This window comes from Megalops cyprinoides, chromosome 21 (genome assembly GCF_013368585.1).
Source record: "Megalops cyprinoides isolate fMegCyp1 chromosome 21, fMegCyp1.pri, whole genome shotgun sequence".
NCBI lineage: Eukaryota > Metazoa > Chordata > Actinopteri > Elopiformes > Megalopidae > Megalops > Megalops cyprinoides.
Window position 1 is genome coordinate 26,585,096 of NC_050603.1, and position 17,826 is coordinate 26,602,921.

At 41.7% G+C, this 17,826-nt stretch overlaps 1 protein-coding gene across 1 annotated transcript; it reads left to right on the forward strand.

The window, feature by feature from the left end:
- The first annotated feature begins 228 nt into the window (after positions 1-228).
- On the forward strand, positions 229-12,988 carry krit1 (KRIT1 ankyrin repeat containing). The gene is made up of 17 exons (XM_036516223.1): positions 229-391; positions 1,577-1,742; positions 2,363-2,519; positions 3,163-3,255; positions 4,032-4,161; positions 5,822-6,065; positions 6,223-6,338; positions 6,694-6,837; positions 7,243-7,399; positions 8,138-8,245; positions 8,538-8,694; positions 8,799-8,950; positions 9,682-9,848; positions 9,997-10,084; positions 10,359-10,565; positions 10,800-10,916; positions 12,648-12,988. The coding sequence occupies exons 2-17, from the start codon at positions 1,641-1,643 to the stop codon at positions 12,735-12,737; spliced, it is 2,229 nt and encodes a 742-aa protein (XP_036372116.1). The 5' UTR covers positions 229-391; positions 1,577-1,640; the 3' UTR covers positions 12,738-12,988.
- The last annotated feature ends 4,838 nt before the right edge of the window (positions 12,989-17,826 follow it).

A 17,826-nucleotide genomic window follows, 5' to 3' on the forward strand; every position in this document is an offset into this window, starting at 1 on the left:
TAATTTCAAAAATATCTGCATCTCGACCTCCCCTGACGCGCTCTCAATGTAAATAATTTGGATTATTTCAAATTGTACATTGCGGACTTTCGCCAGTTTTGGAAGACGACTTTACGAGGCTACAGGCTCGGCAAAACAAAGCAAATACATTATAGCTTCTGTTATGCCGACCTTGCCATCCACCGTGACCCGGAAACGAAAGCCCAACATTAGCCTGCGTTAGCAACAGTTAGCTCAGCTCTAGCTGTCCGAGCTAGAGGTAAAGAGAAATGTTAGATAGGAAACTGACATGTTTATGCCTGTTTACATCTGATCCGTTCAGAACACACTGGCAGTTCCTTCACAATGAATTTGCCGGTTAAACTCTGACTTGGGTCAAATATTTTTTCAGGTAAGTAACTGGTTAGATATGTAGTTGAGTGAGTGAATGCGATGGTGAAGATGTGGCGAATTCTGTAGCTACTGCTAACACTGCCCTACCAGCTACGCTATTGTGTACTTTAAACGTGTTCACAACTGATAATTCACTAACTAGCAAGAGATAATATGATCACTTTTTACAGTATTGATAATTAGTTATTATTATTATCTAGGTTGTATGTGATAAATATGTAATTGGTAATGTTAGCAACAAGACACCATCATTTGTTTGTGTAAAGTTTGCTTCCTGGGCGTGTCGGTATTCGGCTACTGTTACTTTCTAGCTGTTAGCTAACGATATATAGTCCATTTTGAGAAGTTTCAGAATGAACACATAGTATTATAAGGACATAGTTAAATGGGTGGATTGCACACATTCGTTTCACTGATGCTAACAGCATGTGTTTTTTACAGCAGTCGATAAGATGTTTGCTATACATTTGAGAACTGCAGTGGTGACTCGTTAGAGAAATTCACTTTTCATGAAAAGCATTTTGTTGCGTATCATTGATGTCATCTTAAAAAACGGCGTGAAGTTTGGGCTGGGAAAATAACTTTGCTCGCCAGTTATCTTAATATCAGATGATTAAAGACGAGCTTGGTGGCGGATTTCCTCCAGTGGATTTGGTAAGGGTGGGCTCCAGGGCTCGGTTTCCGCTACTCTTTCATACTGAAGCTACTCGCTGTAATGCTTTCCGATGTCTCACACACTCTGTGACGATCCGTCAGATTAATATGAAAGATGTAAGGGTATTCGACAATTTTGCACTTACATGAGTTCCTTAATTGGCTTGCAGTCATTTTGAATAATTTTACATCCAACATTTACAAAACAGATTAGCCTATTCTGTGTATGTATTAGGCATTCGTATAAACACCTATTTACATGGCTTGCGAGCTACATTGGGTAATTGACTACAAGAGTATATGGCTGTCAGAGTTGCATGAATACAGAGCAGTAGGTACCACAACAAATTAAATTGTCACAGTGCCAAAATAAGCGTCCGGTAGCAGCGATGTGTGACCAGCAGTCAGCAACATTTTACGCATTACTGCATCCTACAAACATGCAGTCTAACAAGAGCGTTCTTGCCAGCAATGTTATTTTCTCTCATTCTTTACTATAATTTTGAATGTGTATGCTTTAATTTTTCAGGCATGGTGACTCTGAGAAAACCATACTTGCTAGGTTTGATTGGAACTGAACGGCAGCCAACACAATGGGCAACGAAGATAACCTTGAAGATGCGTTTGTTGCTGTAATTCGTCCGAAGAATGCTGTCAGCCTCACCTCCAAAGAATACAGGGCTAAAGCGTATGAAGTAAGAACATACTGCTGCTTTATCAACTACTTAACCATACCTGGTAGGGTTGCAGACTAGGTCTCAGGGTAATCACAGTAAGTGCACCTGTATGTTTATATTTTGCTTCAAAATGCCTAATCATTTCAGAGTTGGAAGTAGTTCTTCAGTTCCATCTTAATTTCCTCTGCCAGATCAATGATAAATTTAAATCTGCATACCTAACTTTATTAGGTATGAAACTTTATTCCAACTAATTAAGATGTATGTATTTTAATTAAAGCTATACTCAGTTTTCCGTGTCATCGTCTCTCATACATTTATAAATCTAGTAAGTAACGAGAGATCAATATGTTTGGGGCAATCTGAAACCACAGTGACATTATAAGGGAACCACTAGTTTGAATCACATCAGTGTCAAATAAAATCTAATTACTGCACTTTTGAATTTCAGTTCTTTCTGAGTTCTACACAAGCCTTGCAACCTGCCTTTGTAGTGTTGTTACTGTCTCTGTTACTTGTGTCATTATATTGAGTGTAATGCATGTCAATTTTGTGGAATGCCAAAGATTAGGATGTTTACACAGTATGGTCTCTCAGAGGGGGTATGAAAGTATGTTTTGTGCTTATTCCTCTTTCAGATACTTTTGATAGAAGTTCCTCTGGAAGGAAAAGAGAAGAAAAGGAAGAAGGTTCTTCTAGGGACTAAAATACACACAGGCAGTGACACTTCCAGGTCCATCTTGGAGTATGTTGATGAAACAACGAAACCGATATCTAATAGCCAAGGTTTCATAGGTAAGTAAGAAGTCAGGTTGACTCCCCAATGAGAACAGTGTCCCAGGGTGGTTAGCCATAGGAACTGTTAGTATACTGGTCCACACGCATAATTAAAGTGACAAACTTGGGGGGTAAAGGAACCCATCAGCCTGACCTCTGGTAATTAGTGCTTCAATGAAGTGGTTGGTCAAAGACACTGGTCTTGCTCTGTCTAAAGGTATATATATAGTCAATTGTTCAAAATGAGAAATACCTCATTGACACACTTTAAGAGACCAGTTTCCTGTGAAAGATGCAAACTAGCTGTTCTGTGGTGCAAAAGACACACCAGGCTACAGTTCATACTGTCCATTGTCTTGACTCATTTTGGTTATGTGTTTGTAAGATGCATTGGAACTGTCTCTTTTAAGGGACCATTTTTTACAATCTAATGACACCTATACCATAATCCACAAACCATAGACTCTTTTCAATTATAAGAACAATAATTAAACAGTGAAATAAAAAAGAAAGTCAAAGGACACAGGGGGAGGGGAGGTTACTAAGAATAACGGTTGTCTAAATTTGGAGATAAAATACTGGCATGGTTGAGTCTTATTACTCAATAAATAAATGTGACATAGAGTGGGACATACTGTGACATACTGTGGCTTCTTTGCAGGGAAGCGTGTGGTGTACATGAAGAAGTTTCCCCTAGAGGGGGAAAATGCAGGGAAAGAAGCCTCTTTATTTATAGTGCCAATCAATGTCAAAGGTAGGGTGGTACCTGGCGCCCTCTCCTGGAAACTTTGGAGTAATGTAACAATAAATGGGAAAGGCTGTACACTATGCTATTTAACTGAAGTGTTTTTTCTTTGATACAACTTTGAGGGATTAATCTTGAGAAGTGTAACATGAATAGGTTTAGGAAGAATAGAAAAAGCACAGACATAACATAATGATCATTCTAAATGAAATTGGAACTATATTATGACCACTGAATCCTTCTTCATGATTCTCAAGACTCTTAACTCCTTTCTATACATATACGATATTTTTTCCAACATTAAACTCAAAGTGAAATTTTTAAAAAATAAATAACTTCTAAAACACCTCAGTAGTTGGCTGATATTTGAACACATACAGTATGAGCTTGAGTGGTGCTTAATGGTACCCATTCAGTCAAGATATTTCTGTATTTTTCTAATGGGTATATTTTGTTGAAGGAAATTTTGAAACTATAATCTCACTTAATTTTTCACTGTCACCTCACTTGACTGACAGCTCCTCATATACTCTCCTATTGTAGGAGTTATGTCTCACTACTGCCGTGCTCATAAAATAGACATTGTAGAACTTCTTACTTTCTTTTTTGATTCTGAAATGTGTCTGTACATTCCCAATTCCTGAATTCCATCCAAACACCTTTAACGTGATGTTGACTTTCTGCATGAAACATCCATCACTTCACATCAGTACATTTTAGAAGTGTAATTATGGTAACATGCTATGTGTTATTTTACAGTAAAGTTTGTTCTTTTGTAATTCCAGACAACAGCAAGCCCACCTACAGCCCTGGGAGCCCTAATTTCTACTGCCTGCAGGACATCATGCGCGTGTGCAGTGAGACCAGCGCACACTTCTCCTCCATCACGTCCAAAATGCTCCTTGCCCTAGACAAGTACACATCTACTCAAACACGTACACAGAGACTCACCACCTCTCTGCACCTTTCCTAACCCTAATCTTATTTCCACCCCTGAATGTAATACTAAATCTGACCTTAATCTCAGTCCTCAATGCAACCATTGTCATGTCCATAGCCATTACAGTTTTCCTAAACTTAACCCTAGCCCCAGGAAGCCTAACCCTAACCCTAGCTCCACTCCTAAATGTAATAATAATCTGACCCTAATCCCGATTCTTACTCGAGCCTGTTATTAAAACACAGCCATTGTTGTGTCTGTAGCCTTTACTGTTTTCCTAACCTTAACCATAGCCTAACCCAAATTTCAACACTGACCCTAACCATAGCCCTAGGAAACCACACCCAAACCCTTGCTCTAAATGTTTACATTTACATTACATTGTTGGCATTTAGTAGACGCTCTTATACAGACTGATTTACATCAGTTACAGTTTTTATTTATTTATTTTACAATGTTATCCATTTATACAGGATATAGAGGTTATGCACGTGATGTCACAGTAGGTGGAGTCACTGCGAGTTACACCCACTGAGTTGTAGAAAGACTTTGTGAGTGGCAGCGTTAGTGTTCAGCTTGAATGCCGCGAAAACACAAAAAGCGCCAGCACTACAAAACATCACAGGACAGAACTGCACTCTCCAAACTTAGCGTGTCAAATATACAGGCCAGCTACCTATCCACTCACGACATTGGCTGTCACATTAGGCAATGTTTAGCGCATAAGCTGTCAAAACAGATGTTTTCACAGAACGTCGAGGAGTCCACAAACCGCAACATGGACAGATTTTTCAATGTAATGGTCCGATTCTGTGATGATGACTTGGACAAAGTTGTAACACAGCATTTTGCTACTCGACCAACTTTTATTGAAGTTGCACTTTTCATTTTAATAGCATTTAAGAAAGGGAAGCACTTTTAATTTGGGTGCAGTAATATAAAATTGTATTAATGTATTTTATTTGTTTTACAATTTTATATCAAAGCTGTTGTGGTACCGTTAAATGTATGTGCATCCCACCCCCCCCCCCCAAAAAAAAAAAAAAAAAAAAAAAAAACATTTCAGGCTCAAGCCCTGTGATCGTCAATGGAGAGGAAAACACTTAACATGAGATAACGACCATACTCCTAGGATTTCGGTTTTGATTTTTTGACAGGAGGAAATGTTTCTGACAAGAGATGTCCGAGAGAAATCTGGTGATCATTGATCGCAGTTTTGGAACATTAAGCCACGTTAAACGTTTTAGAATGTTCTGGCTTTTGTGTGCCTTCAGGCTTTGCTTTGTGTATTTCCCCGGCGTTGAAATCAGGTACATATAGGCAGCCTTGTTGCAGGATGTTTTGCCACTCAGTCCTACTGAGGGGGCGTATTCCGGCGGGAAAGTGACGTCAGTGCATAACCTCTATTGGATATTTTACTGAGGCAATTGTGGATTAAATACATTGCCCAAGGGTACAGCAGCAGTGGGGAATCGAACTGGAAACCTTTCGGTGAGGAGTCCTGCTCCTTAACCATTATGCTACACTGCTGCTAAATCTGATCACTAAATCTAACCCTAATCCTGATCCTTTGTGAGATCTGGCCCTGGACACTGTCTGTTGTGACTGCTGCTGTGACTCTGTCACCCCCTGCAGGTGGCTGGCAGACCAGCACAGCGTACCCCACGCCATCCCAGCCCTGTTCAGGCCATCTCCGGGGGAGCGGGTGAAGACGAATGTCAGCAACCCAGCCTACGCCCCGGAGGGCAAGCAAAGTGAGGCACCACTGCACATGGGCTACACAGCACTGGAGATCAAGAGCAAAATGATGTCGCTGGAGAAGGCAGACATGTGCATCCAGAACCCGCTGTATGGCTCTGACCTGCAGTACACAAATCGAGTGAGACTCCCCTCCACCGTACACACAGTGCTATAGATTAGAGTATGGAATGAGATCCAAGGTTTGAGATACCTCATTTCATATGCTGAATCACACTTTGGAAGGGTGAGTGAGGTATGTTGTGAAGTATAAATGTGTCTCTCATACATTTTTCCAGGTAGACAAGGTGATCATTAACCCATACTTTGGCTTGGGTGCTCCGGACTACTCCAAAATCCAGATCCCAAAGAGGGAGAAGTGGCAGCACAGCATGAGCAGTGTGACTGAGGACAAGTAAGACAGCCCGCCCTAAACACAGGGTTACCATGGCCTAAACACAGGGTTACTGTGCATCTCACCTGTCCTGAACACAGGCTTACCATGCATCTAACCCACCCAGGTCACAGGGTTACTGTGCTCTGAACACAGGTTTTCCATGCATCTAACCTGCCCTGAAAATAGGGTTACCATGCATCTAACCTGCCCTGAAAACAGGGTTACTATGCATCTAACCCATCCTGAACACACAGATACCATGCATCTAGCCATCTAACGGAGATCATAATCTAACCAAAGTAGCTAACAGTGGCATGCAGTGTGGGTCACGCTGGGTGTGGGCTGTGTCTCTGAGAGTGCCATATGGTTACAGGGAACGGCAATGGGTGGATGACTTCCCGCTGCATCGCAGTGCCTGCGAGGGTGACACGGAGCTCCTCTCCAAGCTGCTGGACAGTGGCTTCTCCGTCAAACAGCTGGACAGTGACCACTGGGCCCCCATCCACTACGCGTGCTGGTGAGTCCCGTCAAAGCTTGGCTCGCTAATGAAGCAGGCTCAGTCTGCCACAGCATTTACCACCATGATAGTTGGTATGTCCATTGAAAATGTCTTGGGTTCTTCTTCAGTGATTGTCTTTTGTGGGAAACATAAGTGATAACTGGAAGGGGGATGGGCCATTTAGAGAAGCCACTTGTGGACTTTCTTTCTCTAATTTAAAACTATTGGGCATTCCTGACATCCTTTTTGTCTCGTTTAAAACTATAGAGCACTCCTGACTGCCCTGCTGTCTCATTTAAAACTATGGGGCACTCCCGACTGCACTCTCTAAAATTTAAAACTATGGGGCACTCCTGACTGTCCTGCTGTGTCATTTAAAGCTATGCAGTGATCCTGACTTCACTCTCTCCATGCTTCCTCCAGGTATGGAAAGGTGGAGGCCACCAAGTTGCTGTTGGAGAAAGGGAACTGTAACCCCAACCTGCTGAATGGGCAGCTCAGTTCTCCCCTGCACTTTGCAGCTGGAGGAGGGCACTCTGAAATAGTACAGCTGTTGCTACAGCACCCCGAAATAGACAGGGTAAGAGCAGGACTCGCAGCTCATGGGACAGGCTTGGAAATGCATAGCCTGTGGCATGGTTTTCCCCTGATACAGCAGATGAAGCTTTAGGAAAAGACTCCACTCTGATGTTTAATTCAAGAGCCTCATCATACACTGTATGGACAAAAGTATTCGGACGCCTGATCATTACACCAACAGGGACTGTAATGACATTGTATTCAAATACATATACTTTATTATGGAGTTGGTCCCCCTTTTGCAGCTATAACAGCTTCCACTCTTCTTGGAAGGCTTTCCACAAGATTTTGGAGTGCTTCTGTGGGAATTTGTGCCCATCCATTCTGTAGAGCATTTATGAGGTAAGGCACTGATGTTGGACGAGAAGGCCTGGCTCCCAATCTCCGTTCCAGTTCATCCCAAAGTTGCTCGATGGGGTTGAGGTCAGGGCTCTGTGCGGGCCAGTTAAGTTCTTCCACACCGAACTCATCAAACTATGTCTTTATAGTCCTTGCTTTGTGCACTGGCACAGTCATGTTTGAATAGAAAAGGGCCTTCCCCAAACTGTTGCCACAAAGTTGGAAGCATAGCATTGTCCAAAATGTCTTGGTATGCTGAAGCATTAAGATTGCCTTTCACTGGAGATAAGGGGCCTAGCCCAAACCCTAAAAAACAGGTGGGGCCAAATACTTTTGTCCATATAGTGTATCATTAAAGAGCAAAGTGAAATGGTTACATTGAGCTTTTCTTTATTCAAAGCACATTGAGGATCAGCAGAAAAGGTCACCTTTGCAAGTATGTGAAGAGAACAAGCAGAACGACTGGGAGGAAACAGTGAAGTACCTCCAGCAAGCCAACAACAAACCTGTAAGCATGTTTCACTGCTGTGCTCCAAACCCAACACACCTGTTAGCATGTTTCCCTGCTGTGCTCCAAACCTAACATACCTGCAAGTATGTTTCCCTGCTGTGCTCCAAATCCAAGACACCTGCAAACGTGTGTCACTTTTGTGCTCCAAACCCAACACACCTGTATGCAAGTTTCACTGCTGTTGATAGGTCTGTTGATACCCTCACTTCTATCAGTGGCTAAGTGCTAACTACTGGCCTGACTGTCACAGCTCTGAAAGGTGACAAAACCCCTCCCCTCTGTGTTGCAGTATGAGAAGGTTCGGATCTACCGCATGGATGGCTCCTACCGCTCTGTGGAGCTTAAACACGGCAACAACACGTCGGTGCAGCAGATCATGGAGGGCATGCGCCTTTCGCAGGAGACGCAGCAGTACTTCACCATCTGGATCTGCTCCGAGAACCTGAGTGAGAACAGCGCCCCCAATCCCCCTCGCCCAGCCACTGCAGCGGGTGAGAGAGAAGGTGTCCTTGACCATTCTGCTCTGTGTGCTCTTTGCGTCTCTCCCCAGGCCTGCAGCTCAAGCCGTACCACAAGCCCCTGCAGCACCTGCGCATTTGGACAGAGATCGTCACTGACCTGACAGTGCTGGACCCACAGAGAGAGACTCCGCAGCTGTTCCTGCGCAGGGATGTCAGGCTGCCCCTGGATGTGGAGAAGAAGGTCTGAGGATGATAGACAGTACAGACACATTGAATGATGCACTTTGGTCTGCACCCTCTCAGTCAGCATGGAGTAGAAGCCTACAATAAGGGAAATGCAGTACCTCGTACTGTAATACAGGGTTATACAGGGTGTAGGTAAATCCTAATCCAAGGTGATTCAGATCACAAAGCCTAGCAGTCCCAAGCACTCCCTGTTAACAGTAGAGTCTGTCTTAACCCCTTCACGCGCACGATCACACCGTGTGATTAGCTGTTTAGCGCGTAAGGTAAAACCGGTGCGATTAGAACACTAGATTGGGAAAAAATTCAGCTAATTTTAGCTTTGAGGAAACAGGGATTTAATGTTAAAAAATACAGCAAATGCGGCGGCGAAAACTATGAGAAGCTTAATAATGCTAATGAACACATAATGAACCATGTAACGTAACACGCACGCTACATAGCATAAAATAAGTTATATGCGAAAGGATTAAATGTTTGCTACTCAAACAAGAAAACTGGTTTAATTTTGTGAAGTTGGTTTAGTATGTGGGCCTGCTGTACTACTCACATATATTAATGAATGACCTGCAATTCTGTGATCCTTTGTGTTTCACACTAATATAGGTAATTTAACCTTGTGAATAAAGCTTTATTTACATCTAACAAAGACTTCATACCCACATCTGTTAGACGGTGCTGTATGACAGTTCTGTCTCCCAATAACCTGTGATGTGTGACCCGCTTCAGGTTGAGGACCCCCTGTCCATCCTGATCCTGTTCGACGAGGCCCGCCACTGCCTGCTGAAGGGCTTTTATCCATCGCCCGACAGCAAGCTGATCACGCTGGCCAGCCTGCTGTTGCTGATCATCTACGGAAATTACGAGAGCAAGAAGCACAAGCAGGGTTTCCTCAAGTAAGTAAGCTGGGCTTCCACTCGGGAGGGGGAATGGTACCATGCAAGAATGCACTCTGAAATGCAAGTTGAGCTTATTTATTTATTTTTTTTTGTTAAAAAAATATTTCTTTGTTTTTAAAATGTATATATATTTTTCTTTTTACAGTGAGGAAAATCTTAAATCAATTGTCCCAATATCCAAGGTCAAAAGCAAAGCACATCATTGGACGAACAGAATTCTTCATGAATACAAGGTTTTATTTTATATTTTATATATTCTATGGTTTTATTCCCTAGAAGCTGCCTGAAGACCCTCTATTCTTATTCTGTGTGCACAGCAACACAGGTTTCCTTTTCTGTTCTAACGAAAGGCACGCCTACTCCTTTGAGGTGGCATGTCATCATGATGATGGAGCCATCTTGGCTCCATCATCAATTGGACTATTCATTTAGGTGGAAGTTCTGTTTGTGGAGTGAGAATGAGAGAGCCTTCCCAGCAGTCCCTTCTATTACCCCTCTGTCATGCAGAGCCTCAGCACGAGCGAGGGGGTGAGCAAAGAGATGCACCACCTGCAGCGCCTCTTCCTGCAGAACTGCTGGGACATCCCCACGTATGGTGCTGCCTTCTTCACTGGTCAAGTCTTCACCAAGGCCAGCTCCAGCAATCACAAAGTCATTCGTGTCTATGTGGGGGTCAACACCAAAGGCCTGCACCTGATGAACATGGAGACCAAGGTGCCCAGCTGGACTGTACTGCACCCAGCACACAGCTGTCACCACTAATGTAAACCTGCCCAAACGGTAGCAGTGGTTTTACTGTTACTGCTCAATGCTCAGGCGGTTTACAGGACTTTGCATTTGCCATCTGTGCAATGCTGGCATGCATTCCATTCTTACATTTTTGATGTTTTTTTTTTCTTTTCATAATGCAAACTTTTTTCTGGGGTTCTGTTCTTTTTAAATGACCAGGTGCTGCTCATAAGCCTGAAGTATGGCTCTTTCATGTGGCAGCTGGGCCAGGCTGATCAGTACTTCCAGATCCACAGCCTGGAGAACAAAATGAACTTCATCGTACACACCAAACAGGTAATCACAAGCAACTGAATTCAATGCAGCTTCAGTGCTTACTAGAAAAGCAATACAGTTAGGTGGGCAGACCTGATCATAAACACATCGCGATGTGCTAAAAAGGCAGCTTTAATTCGCCAGTGTGTTTACATAGTGTCAAGGAATGTCAGTGCCATCTAGGAGCTTAAATCTGAATGAATGGCCTAGAAACGCTAGTGGACGAAGGCAGAAATGGGTGGCCTACAAGTGAATCGCTGACCTGGTTTTTCCCTACCCGCTTCTCTGAGAAGAGGAGGCACCCACTGGTCCTCAGCCAAAATCATTCTCCTCACAGGCTGTCAGGACCACTTGTTGCATTCATTTGTTTTCACACTTCAGCTGTGACTGAGGAGCAGAAAAGTGATAAAATATGAGAGGATATAAGGATGCCAGGTTTACCCCTGAATTTGTTGGCCCACAACACCTCAACTTTAACAATGAATGTGATGTGTTAATCATTATGAATTACTGCTCCTAGGTTTACACTCCTTGCACGGTTGACATGAGTCATATCTTTATGTGTTAAACGTCTAGCATTTGTTATTTTCAGCATCGTATCTGCCTAGTTTAGTTGATAGTGTCCAGTTAATGAGGTATTAATAATGTAATCAATTTTTTGGGATAAGGCCTGTTTTGCAGACAAATCAAAGTACAATCTCAAACAATATTTGTCCAAATGTACAGATATGTTTGAGAGATTAAACCCATTAAAATGTGGCATTTAATGTATTGCACAACACTTCTTCTCGTGGGACAACATGTGAAGTATCGAAACGATTCACAAACTCTGCCATAGGCACCTCGATCCAGGTTTGTCTGGAGTGCGGGTGAAAATCACGTATCAGTCAGTTTAGCTGGGATGGGCTCATCAGTTTTGCATTATCAATGTAACCCGGAATTCCGCTGTTAGACATTGGGGAAAGTACTTAGACATTGGGGAAAGTACTTTTACATTTACATTTAGCAGACGCTTTTATCCAAAGCAACTTACATAGGTTACAGTTCTTTGCAATGTTATCCATTTATACAGCTGAGGCAATTGTGGGTTAAGTACCTTGCCCAAGGGTACAGCAGCAGTGTCCCAGCGGGGATTGAACCGTCAACCTTTCGGTTATGAGTCCTGATTAACCATTGTGCTACACTGCCGCCTGGTACTTTTATATCAGTTCAGGACTTCACTACACATCAGCGCCTCTGGGAAATGTAGTGTGATGTTTTACCTTCTGAACATATGAGATGTCATTCCTTTATTCTGTGATAAAAGTGTTGTGATGGCTGTAATGCTGTAATGATGGCTAATCTGAAATGTCTCAGTTGGTCAGGCCTCCCTTTGATAAATGAACATGCGTTGCTTGATAACCCTGATAAAGCCACTCTCATTAGTAAACTTTTTTCAGTGCCTTTTATAGCTGTAGTTATGGTATGAATATGTAGTAACACATTGAAAACCAGGAAAGCAAAATCTGAGTCAATATATTAAGTTACCTCACTTTAACAAACTACAGCACTCTGAGGGGTACCCAAGTGTGGGGAATGTGATCTGCAGGCCTTTTGCTTGCAAAAATATGGCTCTGTGATTCATCATAGATGAAGTAAGATTCAGATTCTGCAGCAAGGTGAGGCAGCCACTGCAGGGTGACAGGAATTTGTTTAGCATGTGTAGCATTTATACACAAACTGAGTTAACTTTTATTGCTCTCTTGTCAACAGGCTGGTCTCATTGTAAAGCTCCTAATGAAGCTGAGTGGCCAGATAACGCCAAATGACAGAAGCTTAACAGACAAGTATGCCTATGGATAATTTCACTGCACCAACATTTCCATGAATATTTCGCTTTTATTTGTATTACAGTTTTGTTGCTGTTCGAGGATTAAAGCATTCCGTAATCTGTTGTGTAATGGTTTTCTCAGGAAGGGGAAAACAGTGTTTAATGAATTACAGTATTTCAGACCTTATTTGACTTGAGACACCAAAGCATTAGCTTGTTTCATTACATCTTTTTTTCCCCCCACATGAACACGCTTTTATTGTAAATCACCTGTAATGTTTCACAGTGCTAATAATTGTTCATTTTCAGTTTTTCAGTTGCTGTTTTTCAGCATTTGGACTGGATTTTGTTTTAATTTGCATAATTTTCATGATCTTCTGTAAATATGTGTATTTTTACTTTAATTAAAGTTGCTAATATATCAGTGTGTACAATAATTTCACTCGGTGTGGAGATGTAAACCTAACACTCACCACAGAGCCCATACTGTACATAAGACAAATGCTTCAGCGACACAGAATTATTAAATTTAGCATTCTAAATGTTTAATTTGTGCGTACCATATCCATGAAAATGAGCATCAAACATGAGCTGTGTTTTGGAGGTGCTGGGAGAAAACTGGTCAACTAGATAGGTGGTTGAAGAAGAAATAGGCCTTGAAGAATAGTGAATAGTGTCTACTTTAAGAGCTTGAACAATGCACTGGTGTTTTCTTCTAAATCCGGTGGAAGTTTATACTGCCTGCCAGTTGGTATAGTGGGGCATCAGTGATCTTCAGGATATACACAAGAGGGACCCAACAGATATCCTCTCTCCTGGGCCAACTGTAAGACACTATTTCTTCAAGGCTTTCAATTTAGTGACATTGCAATTAGTTGAATTGTATAACTGGGTTTTGCAGAATTTCCATTTGTAGTAAACCTGGCGTGTTTGATACCTTAATTAATATAGTTTGGTTCAAGGTACCAACTTCATATTTTGTGCATTTACTAAGTAAAACGTGCTCTTTCCAGTGGTATGATTGTTTTTATGGTAGAACTTGTCATACATTGGCAATATGCGCCTGAAATATAGGTGTGAAATAATTTTTTCCATTTCTAATGCCTCATAAATCAGAAATTTTGATTTCTTTCAGACATGCACCGAGTTGCTAAGAAAGTACTGTAACGAGTATTATATATCAAAATTTAAAAGATCTGATGTGGTTCCGTGTGAAGATATAGTGCTCCAAAGCACGAAAGAATTTTTTAATACAGTTTTCAGCAAGCCATAACTTGAGGCAAATATGCTGTGGGCCAACTATGTTACAAGTTAAAGACATCTATTCAATTCAATTCCATTCAATTCAGTTTATTTATATAGCGCTGTTTACAACATGAGTTGTCACAAAGCAGCTTTACATTGGTATTCCAGGCCTGTTACCCCCTCAGAGCAAGCCAAAGGTGACAGTGGCAAGGAAAAGCTCCCTGACTAATAGGAAGAAACCTTGAGCAGAACCCGGGTCAGAGGGGGAGCCCTTCTGCTTCTGGCTGGGTGGACAAATAGAGTAGTAAAGAATTTCCTACGAAGTTCTTAACAGTGCTTAAGAATGATGAAACATGTAGGTGGTAAGACACAGCAATGAATACAAGTGTGATTACTGTAATGGGTTACTAAGCATACATTTTGGAAAATTATAATGCTGTCATAAGTCATGATGCTGTTAAAAATTAAATTCTGACAGATCAAATTTGGATGAACAATAAAGTTGAGTTTGACCAATGGTCAGTCCTCCCCTTGTCTTTGGCAGCTAGGATCAACTCAGTCAAAATGAACACCCTTCCCAAATTCTCCTATTTATTCCAGTCTATTCCATTCCATATTCCAAAGTCCTTTTTCTGCAGACTAGAGACTCTAATCACAAAATAATTTGAAATAAGAATTCTAAGAAACCACCCCAGCTCAGTAAATTTTGGAGGCATGGCCCTTCCAAATTTTCAGTTCTGTTACCGGGAATGTGTGCAATGCACTACTGGGTGTCCTTTATAGATCATGCAGCCTGTTACACTGAGAATGTTATAGTTAAATTATCACTTCAGATTTGGAAATAATTTAGGCAACCTTTTGGATTTAAGAGTATACCTATTTCTACCCCACTGGTTGAAACTCATCTCTTCCCCCTCTCAATGTTAGATAGGACTTATTCAGCATGGTATAGTTGGCCAGTTGGGTATTAGAACATTAAGGAATCTCTATATTGATGGTGTTTTTGCCTCCTTTGAGCAATTAGTCGAAAAATTCTCAATTTTATAGGTACCTCCAGGTTTTGCTCGAGCTAGCACTCCACTTTTCCCATCCCTCCCCCCAGACACTACCTCTGACATCTTTTTAAAGCCTTTGCCCCTCTTTAAGAAAACAATAACCCAGCTTTATAACCACACCCTTTCCCTTCTAAATAGCCCACTGACAACTATAAAAGTGCAATGGGAAGAAGATTTGGGGGAGGCAATTGCAGACAAAGACTGGGAAAAGCTCTTGCTCTGTGTGCATTCTTCTTTCTTTTGTGCAAATGACAGAACAAGTCTTCTTTCAGTTTAATGTGTCTCCTTCCATGTGAACCACCCTCTACTCCTTGTTTCCCTTCGCTGCAACCTCTGTTCTCTCTCATCTGCTCACTTTCTCACCCTGATGTCTGCTTCCCTCCCCTCTCCCAACCACTTCGCCTAACTTAATGTTGAAAAAGCCACCAACTCACTGTGCTCCACCCTAACCTCCTGCCTTGACAGCATCTGCCCTCTCTCCTCCAGGCCAGCACGGGCATCACCCTCCAGCCCCTGGCTTACTGAGGTTCTCTGTGACTATCGGACCAGGCTTAGGGCAGCTGAGTGGAAATCGCAAGACCCCGCTGATCGAAGCCAGTATCAATCTTTCCTCTCCTCTTTCTCCCCCAACATCTCCACTGCCAAGGCCACTTACTACCAGGACAAGATCAACAGCACTTCAGACAGCCGCAAACTGTTCAGGACATTCACCTCTCTCCTCTGCCCTCCACCACCTCCACCCACCACCTTTCTGACTGCTGATGACTTCTCCACAGTTTTTAATTAAAAGCTTTTCTTGGTCCTGGTCAGTGACAACTAGCGTTGTGTCTACACCTTCATGGGACCTATTAACATCACATGTAGCCCTATTAGGTTCACAATTACTCTTGTTTCCTTTTGATTGAGTCTCCACATGTGGATGTTTATGAAGTAAAAAACGATCCATTATGATATTGCTAATGCTTCGCTAATGGCAAGTTACAAAAAAAAAATTGCGCCTCTGGCTAACAGGACATGAAAGTACTCAAAAGTTCAATGCGTGCTGCGCCCATTGGCTGAATCAGATCACCTGTGTTGGTTTTATGTTTTTTAGTCTAAAAATATTCCGTTTGTTTTATTGATGTATTTATTTATATTTATGAATTATAGTATTCACACATTAAAAATTAAAAATTCTAAATAAACCACAGAAAATTCTTGGGGGTGCTAGGGGGGTGCTATGGCTATCCTAGGGGTAGCTACAGTACCCTCAATCCCTTCCCTCGTGCCGCCCATGCCCCTCCCATCTACTACAAGCTATCCTACACTCTGACCTGCACTTATGCACTTCATTGTTGGTGATTCCAAAGGGGTTGCATCTGAATATATTCTTTTTGGTAAAAAGCTTATATGTAGAATATAACATTCATTCTGTTGTTTTGCATCTTCTCGCTGTGCAGGAATGCCTTCTTTTAGGTGTGTTTTAACCGAACGCGAAGGGAAACTTCGCTTCGCTTACCTCGCGCTTGTTCTTCATCTTTTGTGATCCTTGTGGCAAAATAAGCATAAGCTTGGTAGAGTACCTTTAATTTGACAGTCCTTAGGCTTTGTACCAATGCCTTTGGTTTCTTTGCCAACAGGTGTAACCGCTGTGGTAAAGCTGCTTCCTTTATTCATAAACTTATGTTGTCCCTTTGCTTTCTTGCAGCTGGATTTTGCAGCACCTTTGTTAGCTGCTGCATCTTAAATATCTCCAAACAGTGGGTCCAGTGCAATCTTAGCCTGTCTCTCACAGAACTCAAGTAGATCTACAAACTGGCCCTTCTTCCACAAAGCTCTTGAAGCCCACATGCTGCAGACCTCCACCTTTCTCTCAACTTATATGGAAGCTTTGAAATGACGGCCCTCATATTTGAGGAGTTATCCATCTCATCCAAATATTCAATATCCTCCATGGTGTTGCAGCATTCTCTAAGGAAAAGTGCATATGTATGCAATGCCTTTCCATCCTCAGATTTAATCGCAGACCAGCTTAGGGCCTTGTCAATGTATGCAGTAGCGATTTGCTGTTCATTGCCAAAGTTCTCATGGAGCAGTTTCTTTGCTTCTCGGTAACCTCTCTCTGGAGGCATATGCTCACAACTAGGGATGAAACAGTTACCGGTTTCACGGTAAACCATGATAAAATTCCCAACGGTTAGTATTACCATTTAAAATTTTAATTATCATTAAAACTGCAGTTGATTACCGCGCTTTGAAAAACTCAGGTTAGATACTGTGACAGGATGAAATGGTTACCGGTTTCATGATAAACTGCAAGGGTTAGTATTACCGTTTCAAATTTCAATTATCATTAAAACATTACCGCGCTTTGAAAAACTCACGTTAAATACTGTTTTCTTATCTGCAATCTGCACAAAGTGCCATAATATCTCATGGCCACATGGTGCCACCTTTAATGTTAATGCACATTTGATATGGTTTTCATATGTTTGTATTGGTTATTTATTTATTTATCTATGTTATTATTTGAATGTTTATGCAAACAAAAAGTGCATAGTGCTGCTAGTTTTATTTGTGGTTTTCAATATAAAACTTGGTGAAATGATTTCAGTTTACGTATACTTTTTGAACATTTTCAGCACATTTTAACAATACCACGATAATACTGATAACCGCGATAATTTTGGTCACTATAATCGTGATATTAAATTTTCATACCGTTTCATCTCTACTAACTATGTACAAGGTCTCTCAGTTGACCCCTAGTGAACTGCTCTAAGAAGTACAATCTATCTTTGCCACTCTCAATTTTATCTTCAATTCCGTGCTCAAAAGCTCT

Excerpts from the sequence above, each read along its gene's own strand:
- krit1 (XM_036516223.1), top strand. The coding sequence starts at position 1,641 with ATGGGCAACGAAGATAACCTTGAAGATGCGTTTGTTGCTGTAATTCGT. Across the intron at positions 4,162-5,821 it reads ATGCTCCTTGCCCTAGACAA|GTGGCTGGCAGACCAGCACA; the intron begins GTACACATCTAC and ends CACCCCCTGCAG. Across the intron at positions 10,085-10,358 it reads GAATTCTTCATGAATACAAG|AGCCTCAGCACGAGCGAGGG; the intron begins GTTTTATTTTAT and ends TCTGTCATGCAG.